Below are 21,565 nucleotides of genomic sequence, written 5' to 3'. Positions count from 1 at the left end.
TAGTACAGTGGTTCTCAACCACGGGTCCGGGGCCCCCTAGGGGGCCATGAGCAGATTTCAGGGAGACTGCCAAGCAGGGCCAGCAGTAGATTTGCTGGGGCCCAGGGCAGAAAGCTGAAGCCCCACTACATGGGCTGAAGCCTGGGGCCCCAAGCCCCTCCCAGGGTTGAAACCAAAGCCTGATAGGGCACCGGCCCCGCACTGGGCTCTAAAGGGTTAATAAAGCCCTAGAGCGTCTGCACAGGAGGCAGCCAATCAGAGAAGGGCTGAAGGGAGCAGCCAATCAGGGCTAAGCAGGCCCATATAAAAAGAGAGCTGCAAGGCAGAGAATAGTTCTTTACTGGGTGCTCCTGGAGGAAGGAGTGTCTCTGGAGGATGAGAATTGCCAGCACCCTGGATGGTACAGCACTACTAGCAGGGACTGGGGGTGTGAATGACAACTCCTGGCTGGATGCTGAGGTTTGCCGACTGAGGCCCTGAGGTAAGGGAAGTAGCTGAACAGCAGACCCCAGATCCCCCGGAAGTGGGGAGCACAGCTAGAGAGCTGTGTTACAGAAGAGGATACTGTGCTCCTTAGAGAGACATGGCTCCTAGAGCAGAAGTGATGGTGGTGAGGCACCACCCTTGGAGGGTGCACTGGTGAACAGAGCTAATCCCCAGGACAGCCAGTAGGAGGTGCCACAGTGGTGAGTGAACCCTGTTACAGTAACTAAAATTTAGATTTGTGGGGACTGTGTGATGTGGGCCCCCAGACATTTGCCCTGCTTGCTATTCCCTAATGCTTGCCCTGACAGAAAAACAGTTGTGGCATAGGTGGGCTGTAGTCTTTTTATAGCATAGGGGGTGGGAGCTCAGAAAAAAAAGGTTGAGAACCCCTGGTCTAGTAGACAGGGCACTGGAGGAAAAGTCCAGGAGACACACATTCTACTCCCTGCTCTCTCAATCACCTGCTGTGTGAGGGTGGGCTAAGTCACTCCACCTGTCTGTGTCTCTGTTCTCCTGCACTCTGTGAATTTAAAGTGTAAGCTAGTCAAGGGAGAGACTCTCTTGCAATATGTACTAATTGCTTAGCACAGTGGGGCCCCAACTTTAGTAGAGCCACTAGAGACAACTGTGTGTGCGGGGAACTAATAATGGAGTCAAAGGGTTAATTTTAGCACTCAAGTTTGGAAACTTTGGCTTTGTTTGTTCTTTTCACCATTTGCCCCATCTGTTCCTCCTTTGCCCTTGACTCTACTTGGACTGGTCAGTCACTTTCCATTTCACATATGGTAGCATGTAGCATACAGGCAGTGCATGTGTTGCTACACATGATGGTGAAATCAGGCTGTGTCCACACTTGTCACTGTGGTGTGTCACTACATCAGGCAGTGAAAGGCTCCAGTTCACTGCTGCCAGAGCCTGTCACTGCTGCCAGACCCCCTCATTGTGGTAAGGAAAGACTCTGGCAACTGGGAGGCGGCAGGACTCCACATGCTAAAAGTAGCAGTGTAGATGTGGAAGGCACTGCATGGATGCATAGAGATCTGTGTAGGGTATATATTCTGGGGGTTCAGGAGTGTAGGGCACTCTACTCTCCTAAACCATACCTCACTGTCTTCACTGCTATCTATACCCATGTGAGTTAGACATGCAAGGTCTGTACTCTACACACCACCATAAGTGTAGCTGTATCTTTATACATATCATGCCATTTTTACAGGGGGAATAAAGTCCTATATCAACTTGCCATGAAAGAGATTCAAGTCCCTTAAATAAAAAGAAATGGGAGGGGGGGAACCCCAAGCTACAATTGACTTAATAATTCTGTATTACACTACAGTTTACACTTGTATATTTAGGGGGGTTTAGTTGTATTTTGGTTAACTTAATATTAGTAAATCCACCAACATCCTGGAGTCTATGAGCTCTTTGCCAGCAGAGAGAATAGGATTAGGCTCCAAAATCTGGAAACACAGACTCAAGCCCAATATAGGTCCTTGATCTTCATCATTATACATTTCCTATTCCTGTGGCTGCAGCAATATCCCTTATGGTGTCGTGGTAAGGGATGAGCTTCTGTTTTGCTTTTTCAATAGCATCAGCAACAATCTCCATCCTCTCTCAAACTCCACTGTAATTCATATTCTCTTAATAAAACAAGGAAGCTTTCAAAACAGCATAGCTTTCAAATCCTTCAAAAGTGCAATATAATTTTGCTTTATGAAGATATATAAATTTCTTATTCCTTATATTAAATAAACTCAATTTTTCTATAATTGACAAAACATTTGAACATGATAGGAGCAATTCTCGATACCTGTTAATTGATTTAAATTCAGATTTGCAAAGCCTGGACTTTCCAAGCACTCAAACATGATGTGTTGCTCATAAAACAAGCTGCAAGAGTTTTAATCCTTCCTAAGTGACACTGAGCATCAGCAATTTTGCATACCAACTAACATTTCAAAGCCATTAACCTATTTGGAGAGAAACAAACAGCTACCAGTTCCAGTCCTGTTTTATTAATGAGGTCACTTTTAATGGGCTTTTTTTATTGTGCTATGTTTGACTGGCAGTTGTTGAGTTTAGGCAGTATTTTCTTTGGGACTAGTCCAGCACCCATTGAAGTAAATGGTAAAATGTCCATTAACTTTAATGGTTCAGGATCAGGGCCTTTGTTAGTAATGTAGTTTTATTTCCTGTTGAGAGATGACTAGCACATTTGGGTTCTTGAAAATAAATCAACAGGGTAACTTAGCAACTTCCAGCAATTGGAAAGAAACAACCCCTGTGGGCAGGTTACTCAATTTTCTACTGCATGCATTTCCAAGCTTTCTTTCTGGTGTGTAGTTATGGGCATAACATGCTAGATCAGTGGGTCTCATACTTTTGTACTGGCAACCCCTTTCACAAGGCAAGCCCCTGAGTGCAACCCCCTAATAAATTAAACACACTTTTTTATATATTTAACACATTATAAATGCTGGAGGCAAGTGGGGTTTGGGGTGGAGGTTGACAGCTTGTGACCCCTATAATAACCTTGTGACCCCCTGAGGGGTCTTGACCCCCAGTTTGAAAACCCCTGTGCTAGATGGATCACTGCTTTGATTTGCTACATTTTCTGTCCTCATACCAGCATAGTTTATCAGATGTTTAACAAATAACCTTCAGAGCAACATTATGCAAGGTGAATAGTCGTTAGAGACAGACAATAACCAGAACCCTCCAACTGAACACCCAGTAACCTTTAGGAAAGGGTAGGGTGGTGAGCTGCTAAAAATGCAGACTAGATATGTTGTGGCACAGGCCCAATATTTTATTTAGCAAAATATATACATCTAACCAGTTTGTTCTGTGTTTAGGAGTGTTCAACTGACCTTTCTGAAGGTCAGGGGAATATTCCCCAGATGACCAGATGTTCTCTTCTCCTTCAGTCCACACCTCTTGTCTCTATCTTAGGGTTTTTTTATAGCATACACTTCCATGGTAATGTAAGAACTCAAAGTCCCCAGAATGGGTCTTGTTTTGTTTCTTTTCAATAGACTGGCTTTTCTCCCTTCTATAGCTTAGAAATGCCAATTATCAAATACTTCCAGGCAGAGAGCTCATTAACGGATTCTGGCCCAAACGGGTACTTAAACTCTGGAATACCCTTCCAAGGGAGATGGTGGGCATTGCACCAATGGACATTTTTAAGTAGAGGTTACACACACATCCTCTAGGTTTACTTGGTTCTGGGTGCCAGCGGCTAGACTTGATGACCTGTGGGGACCCCTTCCAGCCCTACAGTTCTGATTCGAATACCGCCTTAGACTAGTAAACATACCTCCTTTTGTAATCTTGTTAGTGACCTCACGATTTGCACCATCGCTGCAAGGCTGAGATGCAGTGATAAAGGGGTCATTTTACTAATCTAGTCCTGCCTTCTGGGGGCTGCCTGCTTTGCTAGCACCTTTTAAGCTGCATAAAGGTGCCAAGCCTCCCCCACCCCCGTAACGCATCTGAAAATTGCACGCAGGACACCTGCGCCGCGCCCGTGCATTTGATTAGTAGGGCACGGGGACCTGCAGAACCCCCACGCGCTCATCACCATCTTGGCCCCGCCCACCGGATCGCTCGCGGGGCGGAGCCGGCGCCCACCTATTGCGGGAGCCGCCTGGCCAGGCCGCCCCGGCCGCGCGCCGCCTGCGTCACCCAACTCGCCAGCCTGGCGCGAGCCGGGCCGGGCTCTGACGCCTCATCAGGCTACCTCTAAGCCCCGCCTCCCTGGAGAGAGCCGAGGCGGCCACGCCCCCATCTCAGCCTACAGCTGCTCGCGTCGGACTCGGACCCGGGCTGTCAGCGGGGAGGGGTTCGGCCTGGAGCAGGTAGGAGACTGGGGGTGCAGGACTAGTCCCAAAATGCAGACTGGGGAGGGGCTGCAGACTGGTGCAAGGGGGAGGCTGGGGAAAGGAGGGCAGGAAGGGAAAGGGGGTGCAAGGGGAGACTTCAGTGGGTGCTTGGATAGTCCCCAAAATGCAGACTGGGGAGGGGCTGCAGACTGGTGCAAGGAGGAGACTGGGCAGGAAGGGAAAGGGTGAGGGGGTACAGGAGATTGGGGGTGCAGGAGATTGGGGGACAACAAGGGGGTGCATGGTGGTGTAGCACTAACCCCCACATTCCCAGTTCAGAGACCATCCCAGCAGGGTGGGAGGTTCAGTTCTGGCTGTGGGCTATCACCCCACTGCATGCACATCAGTGACACAGATAGGGGCAGAAACTGTCCTCTTCCCTCTACCTGCCAGCTCCTTTTCCTGTGTCCCTTCCCTTTTTTCAGGGATGGTGTACTATCAGTGCTCCTGTCTGTTTTTATGATCTGACTGGAACAGTTTTACCTTCCCAAATTGCATAGGGGGAGACATTTGTAAATCTTCTATTTTAAAGAGTCCAGAAAAAGGGAAAGAATTTTTGTATGTCTACGTCACTGATTCTTCTAATCTGGCTTAGGTCACTGGAGAGAGCTGCTGCCATCCTACAGTCACTCTTGAGAGAAATCAGCTACCATCTATGAGACAGTGAGCCCCTTACTTACACTGAAAGTTGTTCACACCTGTAGCGCCTTAACGGGTCACCTCTTAAGAGTAAAGGAATTATGATCTGCCCCCTGCCTAGTTTTGATCTGTGCTATGAAATGACTTGGTCTCAGTCCACTCGTTTAGATTGTAAGCTCTTTGCAGCACAGACTGTCCTTTTGCTGTTTTTGTAGAACATCTAGCACAGAGGTCCTGGGCCACAAGTGGAGTTCCAAGGCAGTGAAACACCACTAATAAAAAATGCCTGTTTCCTCTATTGGAGAGAAGATGGGTGAGGCATTACTGCTCCCACCTTGTCTCCTCTAATATTCTGGGACTGACACAGCTACAACTATTTTGCATATTTCTTGTATAGCACTTTTCATTAGTAGATTAAAAAATGCCTCTCTCCAGTAGATAGGTGTCTTTATTACAAGAGCTGGTCAAAATTGGAGGGAGTTTCTGTTTAAAAACAAATTTTGAAAATTCAGAAATTTAGGGTCAAATTCTAACAAATGGTCACCACAGCAGAGAAGCCAGGGACTTGATGGGCCATGCCCATCGACCTTGCTTCAGATGTGGCCACTTCAAGTCATGGTTAAAACTCTCATGGCAAGAGACAGAAGAATCATAATTTTTGGTAAGAGGCAAGTTTATGGCATGTTTTTGGGGCTGGAACCTCCAAAGAAGCTTGTGAATGTTAAGTGTCTTTGAAATGAATTACTTATCAGGGGAAGTTTATGACCCATTAACTGGGGGACTAGTACAAGTTGCAATCTTGCATGAAAAATTGTTTAACTCATTTACTAATATGATGCACCTAATAGTTTAAAGTCATTTAATGGCCCATACACCAGCACATTGCCAACATGTTTTTAAAAGTGTGGTCTTGTATAGCAGTGGTTCTCAACCAGGGGCACATGTACCCATGTGCCAGGTATGCAGAGATCTTCTGGGGGTACCCCAACTCATCTAGATCAGGCCTGCACAACATGTGCCCCACATGGGCTCACTGTGCGGCCTGCGGGGGGGGGGGGTGAGTAGGCAAGAGGTGGGTGAGGGAGGGGTGCTGAGTAGGCAAGTGGGTGGGCAGTGGTGGGGAGTGAGTAGGCAAGCTGGGGGGGTGGGGGGGGCTGAGGAGGTGGGTGGGCAGTGGCAGGGGGGGCAGGTGAGCCAGAGGAGTGGGGGGCTGAGGAGGCAAGCGGCTAATTGGTGGCTGGCCTGTTCTACTGATCTGGTCTGGCTCCCATCCCCTCTCCCAGGGCCAGGCACCAGCAAAACAAGCAGTTTCCTAAACTGGAAGGCCAGATGTGTTACACAGGAAGGGGTGGAGTTGGGGCAGGGCCAGGGGCAGAGGGGCATGAAAAAAAAGAGGGTTGGCGAAAATTTTTTTGCTTGGGGCAGCAAAAATCCTAGAGCTGGCCCTGCCCCCTCCAAGGGTTGCAGCTGTCTGGAGGTTCCTGCCTTCCTTATTCACACCTCAGTCATTCAACAGGGCAATTGATTACAAAGTGAGTGTGGGGGGGGAAATCTTATTCTACTTCTAGCAAAAAGACATTTTTCTTTTACCTTAATTATACTACCTTAGGGGCCCACTATAACAAATTACCGAGGTTCAATACTGTTTTGGTGGGGTGGTGCTGGGGAAGGAGGGTTTGTTTCTGCAGGGCAGGTGGCCTGGGGGGGGTTGTTTCCGTGGGGTGGGTGGTGCTGGGGGGGGGGTTGGCCCTCAGCTGTTGTCTTTGGAGTAATATGGCCCTTGCTGCTTTGAGTTGTGCAGGCCTGATCTAGATATTTGCCTCCATTTTACAACAGGCTACATAAAATACACTAGCAAAGACAGTACAACGCTTGATCTTAGCTCATAGAGCCGAGAAGCAATTTTATACAGACCAAATGAGAAAATAAGCAATTTTTCAGTAAGTATGCTGAGACACTTGTATTTTTGTCAGTAAGCAGTTTAAATGAGGTGAAACTTGGGGTATGCAAGACAAATCAGACTCCTGAAAGGGGTACAGCAGTCTGGAAAGGTTGAGAACCACTGTTGTATAGCAACTGTAACAGGGGAGGACTGTGGGTAAAATGTTCAAAAGTGCTTAGGCACAAATCCTCAAAGATCTTTAGACTCCCAATTTCCACTCAAATCAGCCAGAGTTAAGTGCCTAAATACCTTTGAGGATCTGAGTCTACAGGCTTATGTGCCACTAAAAATCAGTGACTCAGGCTCCTAAGCTAGTTACTACTTTTCAAAATTTTACCACTTAGAAAAAAATTCTAAGTCATGGCTAGAACAAACCTAGGGCTTTAGTCTTCACTGAGGCACAAGTGGGGAAGCTTCATAGCTGTTACCCAACTATACCTGTTTTGTAACTGCAGCAGTCACACTGGTTTTTTCACAAGTACGGAATATGCTTTGTTTCAAGTATACATCTTGTATACAAGAACACAATGTACAATTTATAGTCCAACATACTACTATTTACAACAGTCAGGTGAAATTGTTTGATTATCCAAGTACATGCAGATTAAATACATGTATTTATCATGACTTTGGAACACTTAGAATTGTGGTGGTTTATGCCATTGACATGTAACTGTTTACATTGGATGCAGGGCATTAATGCACTCTTTATGTTGTATAGGTATAACAATGGATCTAGTCCTGAACTACGTAGATTACAACTTTTTTACACCGTATGTGTATCCAACCACATGGCCAGAGGATGAGCCCTTTCGACAGATCATCAGTCTCCTTATTGTAACAAATCTTGGTGCACTTGTGCTTTATTTGCTGTTTGCAACTTTGAGCTACTACTTGGTTTTTGATCACTCTCTGAAGCAACACCCCCAGTTTCTAGAGGTGAGCAGAATTTCAGTTTTTCTAGTCTAACAACTTGCCAGTTATGTGGCAGATTGAACTTTACCTCTCAAGAATTCGTATTCTGTACTGAGTTAAGCTTAGATATGCTTTTTAGGGCTCTAAATATTTGTGAAATATTAAGAGGATCCACATAGACTGACTTTGTTTGGGGGGCGGGGGTGGAAGATTTGAGAAGGAAACTGCTTCTGTACGTGTGTTCATTTAAGATGGTTAAGTAGCATGTTTTCTTCAGTCAACTTGAAAGAGCAACATTTTGTTCAGAGTTACAAACAACCTCCATTTCCTTGAGGTTGTCTTAACGCTAAGATTCTACTGTAATTAACCTTCAATACACCTGAAAGGTAGATTTCACCATTTGAAAACTGGGGAAACCAAGGCTGAGTTTAAGTGGCCCAAAACTAAATAGGAAGTCCATGAATACACCAGAATTAGAACTTGGGCCTGGCAGCTTCCTAACCTTAGGCAGCAGGTGATGGAGGAAATGAGCACATCAGATAAATCAAAAATACAAATAAAGCACCCGCTAATATCAAGACTACATTACATTATGCAAACATGAAACTTCACCTTAAGAACAAAAGCAATGGTAGGTGGAAAGAGGACTTGTAATTAGACATTTATTCTGCCTCTATACAGGGGGATGGACTAGTTGACCTGGTGAGGCCCTTCCAGCCCAGCATATCTAGGAGGCCAACAGTAGTTCTGCCAAAAATACACTGACAGGGAGGTTTTGCATATTTAAAGGTAGAGGAACAATATCAAGGGACAAGGTGCTACTTCCTTGATGAGCAACCTTATGACTGCAAAGACCACTATCGGCAGGACTGTACTGGCAGTGCATAATGAATGTCTCCTGACAGAGCATGGCAGGGGAAACTTGATTCATGAGGCTCAGTAGGAGGGTGGTGCTCTAGGTGTCTACAAAAGGAGTGTGTTGTGCATGGTTTAATTAGTGCACTGATCTGGGGCAGAAGCAGGCATGAAGTTGGCAGTGCCTCTGCTCTTCCTGTTCTGCAGGAAAGTCACTCTGGTATTTTCATGAAGGTAAACAAGTTCTGTTGAAAAAATTAAAACCTGTCTGCTTTTATCTCTAGAATCAGGTGCAGCTTGAGATAAAATATGCTCTCCAGTCACTTCCCTGGATCAGCATCCCCACAGTTGCACTCTTCTTTGCAGAGGTCAGAGGTTACAGCAGGCTTTATGACAACATTGAAGACTCTCCATATGGTATGGAAATTCATTACTTAAACTGTGAGCCCCTTAGCTCTGTCTGTGTACAGAGCCTAGCACAATGGGGTCTTGAGTCCATGATTAGGGCTCCTAGGCCCTACAATAATACAAATAATAATACTTAGCATCCTAGCTATATTTCAATTAACACACTTCATTCTTCCCTCATCTTTCCCTCTCCACTTCACTCTGCATTCTGGGCTAGGAGGGATTACTCTCCCAGTAACTGCCCTTTCTCACCTCTTTTCCTCCTTACCTCTTCTCTCTTCCCTTATGTGTGTCCTGCCCTATTTCTCATCTGCTCTTTAGTGAGAGAACACATACCTTAGTACTGAAAATGCTATGTAAATTGACAAGCTGCCTAAATGGTTTATTAATAAAATGCCTCCATTAAGCTGTTACACCCCAGTGTCTTCCAAAGCAGAGCTGAATTGTATATTGCTTGAAGAAAAGAACACAATGGCATGCTTTCTCTGTCAGCTCTAATGCTGTAAAATTCCCCCCCCAAAAAATAGTGATTTAAACAAAACCAGGTATCTAGGGGCATGTCTGCTTTGGGTTTCAGAGCTCACATTAGTGCTCTAAAAATAGTTGATATTTGATAGATAGCAGAGCTTGGGCTCTCAAGCCCTGCCCCTTCATCCTGCTTCCCTCCAAGACTTCAGAGCCAGTATCATCCAGAACTACAACATCACCTGGGCTTGGAGGCTTGTTCCCAGATGCAGTGTACATGTGCCCTAGGAGGTTTATGCTTGTATTTTTGGGAGACACAAGCTAAATTCACCTACCTTGCTCCCTGTTGCACATGCTTGCAAAGGCACTATTAAACTATGCAACAGATCACTGTAAAGATTAACCTGAGTCCTTCAGCATGTAACATGACACAGGGATGTCAAATGTTGCAACAAAGTTATAGAAGCATATTTCTCTTGGTATCAGTGTCACATACAGCTCCCTGCATTTGCAACTGGCAAAATCAGATTTCCTCAGCTGTTGGAGAGCAAGGTGCTGGCTGGACAGCCACATGGGCTGGAGTCTTCTAGCCACAGAACAGATACAGCAGCAGTGCAAATTTCCCTTCTGATAGCAACCTGTCAATATACCTCAATCCCTCAGCCATCCCTAGGGATTGCAGGGAGATTGACTCCATACCAGTTCATTCCTTGGTCTCACTGCTGAGACCGCTAACAAAGGGGGGCTAATTGGTAGCAAAGTAGGAACTAAAGCAAAACCACCTCCATTTTTCAAGCAGCCATTGAATTGTCATTAGCTCAGTAGTAGACTTGGGTGGATTTGAACTGCCAGCCTGGAGAGGAAAAGGTCTCTGTACCATTACCAATCCCCCCAGCCAGCCTATCCTTGACACACCAATCCTGAAAGCAGCAGCACCTCTGACCTTAGTGGGGTTTGCAGGCACACTGAGCTCCAGACAGGTCTGGGGCCTTAATCTCAAATACAACTGAATGATGGGGAGAGAACAAGCCTGGTGGGGCAAGCAACTCTAGAGCCTCTTAAATGTCCTTATTCACCATGAGTGCACCTGATTTGGTTTAAGACTCGGTGTATGATGACTGTGAGCAACTTCATTCCCTCTCTCCCCTTGGTCCTCTGCCTTTAAGACGGGGTACCTCTGTACTGCAAATGAAGGTGACTGTAGCAGAAGCACACCTATCCAGGCTAGCTCTAATCTAGGTGGTGCTGCCACATACTCGCTTAGGGTGACCAGATGACAGGAAGAAAATATCAGGACACAAGGGGGGGTGTGTGGGGGTCGGGTCACTGGCAGAGCAAAAGAACCCAAAACCGAGTGCTGCCGGTGTAACGACACAAACAGCTCCCTCTCCCAATTCCCTACTATGGCCCAGTGCTGTGGGGGTGGGGAGAGCAGAGAACAGCCAAGTGCTGTGGGCAGTCAGAGGAGATTATGCACCCTCCCTTAGCTATGCATACCTTCAGCATCTAGGTGTTTACACCAGGCTCATCACCCTAATGACAGAGCAGAGAAGTAACAACCACTGTATTTTTCTTTCACTCAGCTAGACTTGCATGTCAGAATGCTGAGTCCAGATTGGTAGCAATGTGTGGATCAGTTTACAGGGGGGGAGCCTCTGGTTTTTTTTTGGGGGGGGGGGGGGGGACCAACCAAGAACAGCTGAGTGCTGCCGGCAGTCAGAAGGGGGAGGGGGGGGAGAAGCCAAGTGCTGCCGGCAGAAGGGGGGGGGGGAGAAGGTGGAGTGCAGCATCCTGACTGAAGATCGATCAGGACGCGGGGCAAACACCTAAATATTGGGACAGTCCTGATTTTATCAGGACGTCTGGTCACCCTATCCTCACTACCACTGTTCTCCACATGGGCTTCAGTGCAAGCCAGCCAGGAAGCCAGAGTATGTACTCAAGTCGCTGGGGTCCATGACAACTGCATCTTCACTACCATTGTTCCCCATGCTCGCTAGATGACAACAGGCGTAGGTATGCCTAGCCACACTGCAATCACACAGTCACTGTCTGTGTAGACCGTTTCCCATAGAGGGACTTTGATCCTGACCATTCCTATGTAACTCCTGTGAATTCAGTGCACTTACTCTGACTGACCCCACAGTAAATGAGTTCCTTGTTGTCTACACCCTCTTCAAACCTCACCTGAAGAGCAGCTGGCCTTGGTGTGTGTTTGTGGTTTTGTTTTGTTTTGTTTCTTCCCCTACATATAGACCTAAGATGGTCTGGCACAAACAGTGGTGGCTTAGCATGGGCTGGGTATACTTCTTCCTCCTCCCACTTGCATATCAAAGAGCTAAAACTGAAGGACCCATCCCTATTTTTAGTGATGCTGACAGCATTAATGGTTTATGCCATCAAAAAAAGAGGCAACTCAGTTCTACTCTCTAGTGGCTCGTGCCATTTTCATTTCTTTAAATACATTCATTTACAAAAACCCTGCCTGAAACTAAATCCATCATGTTCATTCTTTGTGCTGTACAAGTCTAAGGGCATAATCAAGAGTTACCTCCCACACATACATGCTATACAGCTTTTCTTTACCACCTTTAAAGTGAGATTCCAGTTACAGAGGACACTTGGGTGGATGCTGCTCCTCATGCCTTTCTGCACAATTGGAAGCTTTCAGGACAGCCTGCAACTTACATGTTTGCCAGAGTCCTTCACTTTTACAAAACTGTTTTCATGCATTCCAGTTCTCTCTTCTCTCCCCCCCCCCCCCCCCCCCGAAACAGTTTTAAACAAACATTCCCCTGCAGAACTGCAACCCAAACAGTGCAGCACCAGGAATTGACAACTTATGTTGGTACAGCAGTGCCTGGGAGCCCAGCATAGACCAGGACCCCACCATGCTGGGTGCCACACAAATGCATAACAAACAGATGGCCCCTGTCCCAAAAAGCTTATAACCTAAGTATTGCGGGGGTAGGGGGGGAAGACACAGGAAAGCCCACAAAAGCTTATGCTCAAATTTGTTAGTAAGGTGCCACAAGTATTCCTGTTCTTACAAGAAACCATGAGACTTCACTGTTTCATTGGCCAGGTGATCAATACAAAATGTAAACAAAGCAAGTAAATAGTTGTAGTTTTCAGTTTGAAGGTGTTAGTGGTAATAAGGGCATTTGTTTATCTTGAAATCATCAAACAGCTTGAGTCCTAGTTTACAGATAAAGGCACCCAGAGATACTGAAGTTATCTAATCTGTGTACTGGTTCCAAAGTGAAAACAAAACAGTCTTGTGTTGCTTCCTGTCTTCACATGTTTTGGAAAAAACACCTCTGTTTCTGTTGGTTTATGCTGGTGTGTGTGAAAGTGTAACTCTTTCTACTTGATAGTGTCCTTTAAAGTACTAATGTGTCTTTTTTAGGGGGATGGTGTTAAGATTAGCTCACTTTATTGATGAGAGACTGTACTGAAATCTTCTCCATTAGGTTCAGTTCAGCATTTTAGAGCCTAAAAGCAATCAAACTTTTCACCAGCAAGAATCACTACACTAATACAATGCAAATCCTGTTTGGCTGAGCTTGCTTTTTATAACCGAAGTTTCTTAGCCTCAGGATATAGAAAGAATTACTAAAAAAAAGATTTTACACATTCCTTGTATCTTCTCAGACTTATTTCTCACTATCTTGACACTTACCTGACTGTCTGTAATCTCTTAATCCTAAATTAAGTCTCTTATTTTTCCTAGGATGGTTTGGTGTAATCCTTAGCATGCTCTCTTTCCTTTTCTTCACCGACATGTGCATTTACTGGATTCACAGGTTCCTCCATCATAAACTTGTGTACAAGGTAAGAATAGATGGATATAAGGCATACAAGACTTCAGAACAACTTTATATGACCACTCACCCAGGATGTGACCCTCCCTTTTCTAAACGTGGGGCAGTTGCCAGGAAGGTCTGAGTAAAATAAGTAGATTGTCTAGTTTGGTATATTTTAATGGCAGTCTAGCAAGACTGCTTTAAAATGTAATGGGCCTTTACTGCGTGGTGGTTCTTTCTACTATAAATATGAAGATCTCTAAGAGGTGTAACGCAGAACTTGCAGCCCAGAGAGAGGCAGGCTAAGTGGCTTTAAGTCTTTGTGCCTACCTGACCCTTGGCTCCTCTGGGGGTAGGAGCCATGTGGGTGTGTCTAAGGCAGCTTCCCCAGGCTACCCTCTTTTGTGGCAATGCTGCTAAGAATCTCTGTGCTACAGCCCTGCTTTGATGCACCCTTCCCAGCCCGGTCCCTGTGCTAGCCCTTATGCTGGGTTTTGCAAGGGGAGGCCTCAGAGGGCAGCCTTCTGAATGTCCGCCACAGTTCCTGGGCTGGAGGAATCCTCCTTAGGCTCTACCAGCTCCTTGATTCAGCTCTGGCCCTTTTAAGCATAAAAGGTCTGGGAAGGGGATGAGGTGTTTGTTCCTCCCCCGCCATGTATTTTGGTTGCACCCCTTATAGTTAAATGTCGATGTTGAAAGACACTGTCACAATGTCAATAGACAAATGAAGGTTTTAGGCCTCAATTCATCAAAGAACTTGTGCACATGAGTAATCCCATGGGATTAATTGGGGCTGCTTACATGCTTAATTCCTTCTAGCCCAATGGTGGTATAATGTAAGTGAGCATTTTAGGTTTCAGCTCATGGTCTGAGTCAGGAGCTCTAGTGTTCAAACCCAGTTTAGAGAATCCCCCCTAGGGACTAGGATAGGTCCCATCCCCTTTTCTGCCTCCACTGGCAAAATGAGAACTTCACCCAGAGGGAACTGGTTACAATTGCTTGTAAAAGACACTGTGGCTACGCCCCCACTGAAGTAAGTGGAATCTTTCCACTGATGTTAGTTGCTTTCAGAAAAGGCCCTAAGAGCATAACATAGGAATATATTTTTGACTCTAGCATAGGATAAAGGTTTGTTTCTCATGGCCCTGGTGGCGGTGTCATTAGAGTTAACCTGACCCATTAACACTGTGGCAATCTCCAATTCTGTGTCAAACTCTGTATGCGGAATGTACTTTTTAATCGGACACTGTTCTTTGCAGTACAATAGTGATTTAAATGTGGCAAATAAGCCATCTGGACCTGCTTCCAGATAATGCTCGTTTGGGAGGGGAGGGCTTATGTCTACACAGCAGCTGGACTCGGCTCCAGCTAGCACACTAAAAGTAGCAGTGTGGCTACAGCAGCTCATGCGAACTGCCCGATCCCCTGGGTACAGACTCGGGCAGCTAGCCCAAGCGGTCACCATGGCCACAGTGCTGTTACACCTCTTAGCTTACATACCCTGTGTGTCAGTTTACAGACCCTGTGTGTCAATTTACAGGTTGAGAGGGACAAGGAAGAAATACTGCTACAGTAAAATGCAGTTATGCAGACATTTCCTAGTCATATGGTAGGCAATGTGGACCTAGGTGGTGCCAGATTAAAGCACATATTTTTTTTGGCTTTGTCAAAATGTGGGCGCTAACTCTCTGTTCTGTTCTTTAGCGTCTGCACAAGCCCCATCACCGCTGGAAGGTTGCTACGCCCTTTGCAAGTCACGCCTTCCACCCTGTGGATGGTTTCCTGCAGAGTATTCCGTATCATATCTATCCTTTCCTCTTTCCTTTGCACAAGGTGACCTACTTGGGTCTCTACATCGCTGTCAATGTCTGGACAATCTCTATTCATGATGGCGATTACCGCGTGCCAGATTTCTTGAAACACGCTATCAATGGCTCTGCCCATCACACTGATCATCACTTATATTTTGATTACAACTATGGTCAGTATTTCACACTCTGGGATAAAATTGGGGGCTCCTACAAAAGCCCCTCTTCCTTTGAAGGGAAAGGGCCACATGATTATTTGAAAAAGCTAAAGAGCGGAGAATTGGCCAGTTTTAAAAATGACCATGCAGATGAAGATTTGATGAATAGAGACAGTCTAAAGAATAAATAGATCTCCTCAAGCTGATTGTAAAAAGGCCCTGACTTTCCCTTTTGTTTTTAGAAGGAAAAGCCTGCTTCTAAAGAAAGCCCTTCCCCTATTATCATTCTTGGGATGAAAACATTTTAGGTGCCTACTAAGGTTATTATGGTGGAGTTACATAGTTAAGTACCACAATACAGTCCCATAATGGGGACCATTTATGGTGAGGGTAAAAAGCATAAAACCTATGTAACGTCTAATGTTGATGCAACATTGAAAAGATTTTCTGCAGCACTTCATACAAATGTCAGTGCATTGAAATTGGGACTGCCTTTTATAGCATAATGCATTAGAGCATAACTTATTTAAATTCTACCCTAACAGCAGTAACTATCTTTTTTGCTATATTCAAAAGCTTTCTCCTGAAAGTACACCTCTACCCTGATATAACATGACCCAATATAACACAAATTCTGATATAATACAGTAAAGCAGTGCTCTGGGGGGGGGCTGCACACTCTGGTGGATCAAAGCAAGTTTGATATAACGCGGTTTCACCTATAACACAGCAAGTTTGTGTTTGGGTGGTTTTTTTTTTTTGCTCCCGAGGACAGCGTTATATCAAGGTAGAGGGGTACCATTGTTCCAGATAGTAAGTTCTCTCTGCACAGTGATAACGTACTGGGAATTTTGCTAATTGAACAAGGATGCTATAGGTGGCACTATACAGAAACTTCAGTATTGCTGCAATATTGGTGCAGTGTACTTAAAAGGAAAATTGTTTGAATGAAGGAAGAGACACTTGAGGAAATATAAATTAATGCTTTGCATGTGGAATGTGACAGTACACTCTTCTGCATATACATACCTGTAGCTTAATAAAAGATGGCACGCACATTTTCCAGAAACTTACTTATCCAGCTAACTTTTAAAGATTAGCTTAGCATTAAAATAGAAACCATCTGAATCAAAACTGAACTAATGTTGTTCTGGTAGAAACTTTGTGTATTTTAAAACAGGAAGATAGACCAGGCCTACTATTTTTTTAAAAAAAATCTTACGCTGTCCATATAAATAAACTAAATGTTGAATTGTTTGACTGGACCTATCCATGCTATCGCATTGTCTAGTTAACTAGAACATACAAATTTGGGCAGCTGGGAAAAATAAGTATTGCCTTATACTTGGGCTTAATGAATTTGAAAGCATGAGCTCCCATTTCTAACTTCTCTAAAATGTCTTTTGAACAACAGCATAACTTTTTGCATGTTGTGTATATCTTTTCAGGACTGATAGCATTTGCTACAAATAAAGTAATATAGAATACAATTACTTTTATAATGTACTTCAATTTTCCCAATCAAATCATGCAGAATGATATTGCACAAAGTAAGTGTAGGAATCTACAGACTGCTGTACTTCCAAGAAGCCTTCAGTATTTTACAAACAGGGTAATTTCTCTAGCTTTAGGTTTATAGCATCAGGAATTCTGTCCTTGAGAAAAAATTCTCAATCTGAGTTTTTGTAGTCTTTTGACAAATGTATTTATAATTCCTGTGGAAATCAGCTGGCAGATAAAAATCCTACAGTAATACTGTACCTTTTGAAGGAAGGAAAACTTTAATTGTGGCCACTGTTTTCAGAGAGGCTGGGAAATACTTACAGGCTACTGTTAGCTTTCCTAAACGGTGGTGTGACGTGAATGTTACCAGTTGTCTTATTGGCTTTCTGTTTGCTGTTTTTGATTTTTTTTTTTTTCCTCCCCTCTTAGCATTTGACAGTGTTACTTTTGAAGACCAAGCAAAAATATTTTTATCGTGCAGACATGCACTGCACTAAATCTCACAGCTTTGATTAGAACAGTGTATTTAAAAAAAAAAAAAAATCCTGAAGACCGTGTAAGGAACAGTTCTATTTTACAGGTCTCTCTCTCTGACATTTTAAATGTTAGTTGATTGGTTTATCTTACCTAGGCTTTACCTAGTTTTTTAAAAACCGCTTACAAGAGATTAAAGCTTGACTGCTTCTAATAGTTTACCTAGCATTACAAAATCTCCCAACAGGAGGAGAGAGATGAAGAGTGTGGGGGTTCCCCCCTTTCAGGAAGCAAGGATCCCCTGGTATCATAGCAGTGTAATGTTTTTTTATCTTGCATGGCAGTAAAAGTTCCCTTATGCTTTATCTGTAGTGAAATAGTGTGAAGGGGGAGCAGGGTAGAACCTGCCTTAAAGGCAAAAAAGCTGTGTCGTTGCCTTGTAGCCAAAATTTGGTAACCGTGTAGGAAAACACTCTAAAACGTGCAATCCTGGCTTCCCCCTTGCATGATAAGAGAACCTTAGCTGCTGTGCCCTGCCCACTCAGCAGCCTCATCCCCCTCCTGGAGGGTCAGTTGAGAATGGAACAGAGCAACCACTGGCTAGAGGTTTCAGCCCTAACAGGGCTCTCTCCACTTCCCCAGGCCATCTGCAGCAAGATGACCTGCCCTGTGCTGCCATGGTCTTGAATCCCTCCACTCTCTGGGGGAGCTGCCTACTGGATTCTGATTTATGCTGCTCTGAGCTAGAGCAATAGCACAGTGGCTGTGCCCTGGAGTTCTTATCCAGGCAGTTTCAGTGGCGCTTCAGAAGCCTGGTGCTTGCTCAGCGGGATGCTGGCTGGCTGGCTGGATAGCATGCACCAAAGCTGTTGCTCCCATTGCTGTCACTCTACTTCTGAACACTTGGTTCCTGGGAGAATTGGGGAGCATGTGAGATTTGGTTTATGAAATGCATTAAACACTAGTCCTGGGGGGCCTTATTCTGCTCGTGTGCCCAACTCACTAATTCACCTAGGAGCTGACAGTGGGTGTTGTAAGATAGACAGACTGAGATCAGAAGGGGGGCTTAGAAAGGGTGTTTACTTTTCAAAAAACAAACAAACAAAAACCTCTAGGTATGATCATGAAGAACCTTCTCCTTGCCTCCCGCCCCTTACAGTTCCTACTGTGGTATGTTCTATTATGGGTGTTCAGAAAGCACTTCTAGAATACATAGACTAGGAAACAGCCCCCCCCCCCCCCTGGAAACAAAATGCCTTAAAGAGAGAACAAAATAATGCCTCTAGGGCTTGGTTTTTCAGGGATGCTGACCATCTGCAGCACCTGCGGACTTCAGCTGAAAGTCAGTCCCCAGCTCTGTTCATAAATTGGTTAGCAAAATGCTATTGCACAGAGTGCCATCAGGTAGCGGCCCTTAGAACAGTTAACGCATAGAATAAATGGATAATCAAAGTAGGAAAAAGGTGGCATGCATTAGGAGAAGGCTGTTCTGACAGTGTGAGCTTGTTCACCAAATGCTATGCACTGTTGGTTATTGTGCCATAACTAGTATATTCTCCATAAACTAAATATGCCAAATAACTAAATACTTGAAGCGCAGTGGGTGAGGAGGGGAGCAGGCATGTAAATTGAGATGGTAAGAGCAGTTTAGAGTGGATAGATGTGTTCCTCTCCATGCAATTCATGTTAACAGCAAGGAAAGGCGTTCCCAACATCTTTGGGCAACACTACCCAATTCGCTGGACTAAGACTTTATCTCTGACACCTTCCTTCCAAGATGTGCTGCAGGTTTCCAAGCTGCACAGGGAGTTGAAGTGCATGCGATTTGATTAAGGGAAAGACATCTGGAACTCACAAGCCCTGTATTAAAGCAGAGGATACCAGTTGGTGGGAACCTCCTGTCTTGCAGTGTTCTCCAGTTCAGTTTTGGCAAGGCAGGGTGTGGATACAGGTTGGTCAGCTGTTTCCAACTTTAGAAACTTCTGAAAAAAGCAAACTCCTGCCTGATGGTCCCTCCCAGTGGCTAAGTAAAGTGAGATGCATGCACAGCAGATTTCCAACAGACTGTCTCTGGTTCATATTGTAAACCAGTAAAGCGGTTTGCACAGCCCTTTACCCTTCCTGAAAACTAGAGCCATGGAGCAGAGAGGCAGAAGAGGGTTCATAGTATGTTGTGTAAATAACAAGTGAAGTTACTGTATGAAGGTTGTGTTGAAAGGAGTTGTTGCAGATCAGTGTGTGTTGGTCTTCAATTCTAATGTTTTCTGAACCAGTAATAAAGTCTGCATTTTAAATGAACTAAATGTGCAATGGTTTTGTTACTCGCTTCGCAAGATCTCTACAGCCAAATAACAATTTGGAGGAGAAACTGCCTCTGCAAGAAAAGTTTGTGAACAGAGTAAGAAGCAAATGCCCATTTCCAGTCGCTGCATTATTTTTTGTTGCTTGCGTTCTATGACACTGACAGAGTTGAACAAGTATAGCCATTCTGATTGTGTCGGAACGAATAAAAAGGATGGGTGCTTTCTTTAAGGCCCCCTTCCAGGTGCATACTAGAGCACCTCTGTTCAGTAGGTGGTAGGCTCAGATGCTGGATGGGGGTGCTCTTTGGTGAAGGACATTGAGTCTAAAGCACCATTGCACACCTGGGGTGCTCTAGTATCAGACCTGAGAGAATACAGAAAGGAAGTTTACAGAGGAGGTTCAGCTCCTCTGTGGCTGGATACTAATAAAATAAGTAAAAGCAAGACCACATCCCAATGGATCAGTGGTGTCACCACACTAAACTCAGAAGGCATTATTGAGTCATCTGTCTGCCTACAGATTGCAACACAAGGTATAGAAGATCAGGAATGCCAGCCGTGCATTCTAGGGCCCTTTCACAAAGACGCAAGGCATTTAGTGCTTGTAAAAGAGGCCAGACTGATACCTCTAGAGACTGCAGCGCTCTCTATCCAAACCCAAGGAACTGTGCAGGTAATGACAACCAGCCCAAGCAGGAGATATCATCTCAAGAGGTGAGAGGATGGGCTTGTTTCCATTGCCTTTCAGTCCTTAGTCTCAGATTACCCATTGTCTCTGATGGACCAGGTGTCCAAACACAGGATTCAAACTCTTTCCTCTATCCTACCACCAGTCACCCGAGTCAACCACTACAGTTTAAACGCTTGGGGCCATATTCTGCAATGTATGGAGGCACCTAAAGATGCACACAGATGCCTAGTGTGATTTTCAAAAATGCCTATGCAGGCTAAGGAGCTTAAGTCCCATTGACATTGAAATCAATGGGAGTTAGGCACCAAACCTGCTTAGGTGCTTTTGAAAACCCCACTAGGCATCTTTAGGCACTTACGAAAATCTGGCAACAGCCTTCCAAATTTTCAAAACACCCACCTCCCTGGTGGGAGTGCAGTCTGCACGTACAAGTCAGGTGGTTAGCAGTATTCCAGTTTGCACCTGCAGCTCATGTAACCATTATCGAACTGGCAATAAATGAGTAATGCTTGCAGTGACAATCCAGTCTCCTCAAGGCACAAATAAATCAGGCAGAGGCATTGAAGACCCTTTCACCTGAATTATTTACCAAAGCCAACAAAAAAATCCCCCTGCTTCTGATTAGAGACCCACAAAAGGTATGAAAATACAGTGCCTCACACAAGTTTTTCAGCTACTAACCATCAGCCTCTAGCACCCCCTAACCTTATGGGTGGACACTTACCTCTGCTGCTCAGGGTGCTATCTGAACACACATCTAGAGCTCCTGCTGCAGCAGTCCTGTCACAAAGAGGGGGGCTAGTGATGGCCCTCACAGGGGCAGGAAGGCTGTGCATGTGAACCCACTTTAGTTTAGCAGCCACCATGATGGGCCTTTCCTTAAAGGCCCTTCACAACTTAGCCCCTCTCGATCTGCCTTTTCTTGTAGCTTAGCATATTGTCCCTTCCACTGTACCAAGAATTTCTCCTGCTGTGGCCTGTTTATCTGCTTCTTGCACAGGCATCTTTGTGCCAGACAGTCTTGTGCATGGATTCCCTTAAGATAATTTGCAAGACTGCTTCCCAGTCCCCTCCTTCAGCCCTACCTACCGATGCCTGCAGAAATTACCCACTGACCAGGGCCAGTGACAATACAATATGTTGATTCCCATCTAGCCATATTTATAGAGACAGATCAAGTGACTTGTAACATATTAGTTGTGCGCACAACTAGTCTCTACAACCT

The 21,565-nt window shown here is 45.0% G+C and overlaps 1 protein-coding gene across 5 annotated transcripts; it reads left to right on the top strand.

Annotated features, from left to right (window-relative positions):
- Positions 1-439: 439 nt before the first annotated feature.
- On the top strand, positions 440-16,035 carry SC5D (sterol-C5-desaturase). Of its 5 annotated transcripts, XM_054005296.1 has the most exons (6): positions 4,142-4,349; positions 4,969-5,036; positions 7,676-7,893; positions 9,009-9,141; positions 13,331-13,431; positions 15,108-16,035. In XM_054005296.1, exons 3-6 carry the CDS (start codon positions 7,684-7,686, stop codon positions 15,558-15,560), a joined length of 897 nt encoding a protein of 298 aa, XP_053861271.1. In that variant the 5' UTR covers positions 4,142-4,349; positions 4,969-5,036; positions 7,676-7,683; the 3' UTR covers positions 15,561-16,035. The 5 variants fall into 5 exon arrangements, with proteins under 5 accessions (XP_053861273.1, XP_053861271.1, XP_053861270.1 ...); XM_054005298.1 differs by lacking the exons at positions 4,142-4,349; positions 4,969-5,036 and adding an exon at positions 440-481; XM_054005295.1 differs by lacking the exon at positions 4,969-5,036 and having other exon boundaries at positions 4,143-4,349.
- The last annotated feature ends 5,530 nt before the right edge of the window (positions 16,036-21,565 follow it).

The sequence above is a fragment of the Malaclemys terrapin genome, chromosome 15 (assembly GCF_027887155.1).
Source record: "Malaclemys terrapin pileata isolate rMalTer1 chromosome 15, rMalTer1.hap1, whole genome shotgun sequence".
NCBI classification, from domain to species: domain Eukaryota; kingdom Metazoa; phylum Chordata; order Testudines; family Emydidae; genus Malaclemys; species Malaclemys terrapin.
Note: the sequence above shows the minus strand (reverse complement) of the source record. Positions and strands in the feature narration are given on the sequence as shown.

What these genes read in the sequence shown, in the direction of transcription:
- SC5D (XM_054005294.1), top strand. Translation starts at nt 5,610, where the DNA reads ATGTGGCCACTTCAAGTCATGGTTAAAACTCTCATGGCAAGAGACAGA. An exon ending in CATTGAAGACTCTCCATATG is followed by an intron (nt 9,142 to 13,330) that starts GTATGGAAATTC and finishes TATTTTTCCTAG; the next exon opens with GATGGTTTGGTGTAATCCTT. An exon ending in ATCATAAACTTGTGTACAAG is followed by an intron (nt 13,432 to 15,107) that starts GTAAGAATAGAT and finishes TCTGTTCTTTAG; the next exon opens with CGTCTGCACAAGCCCCATCA.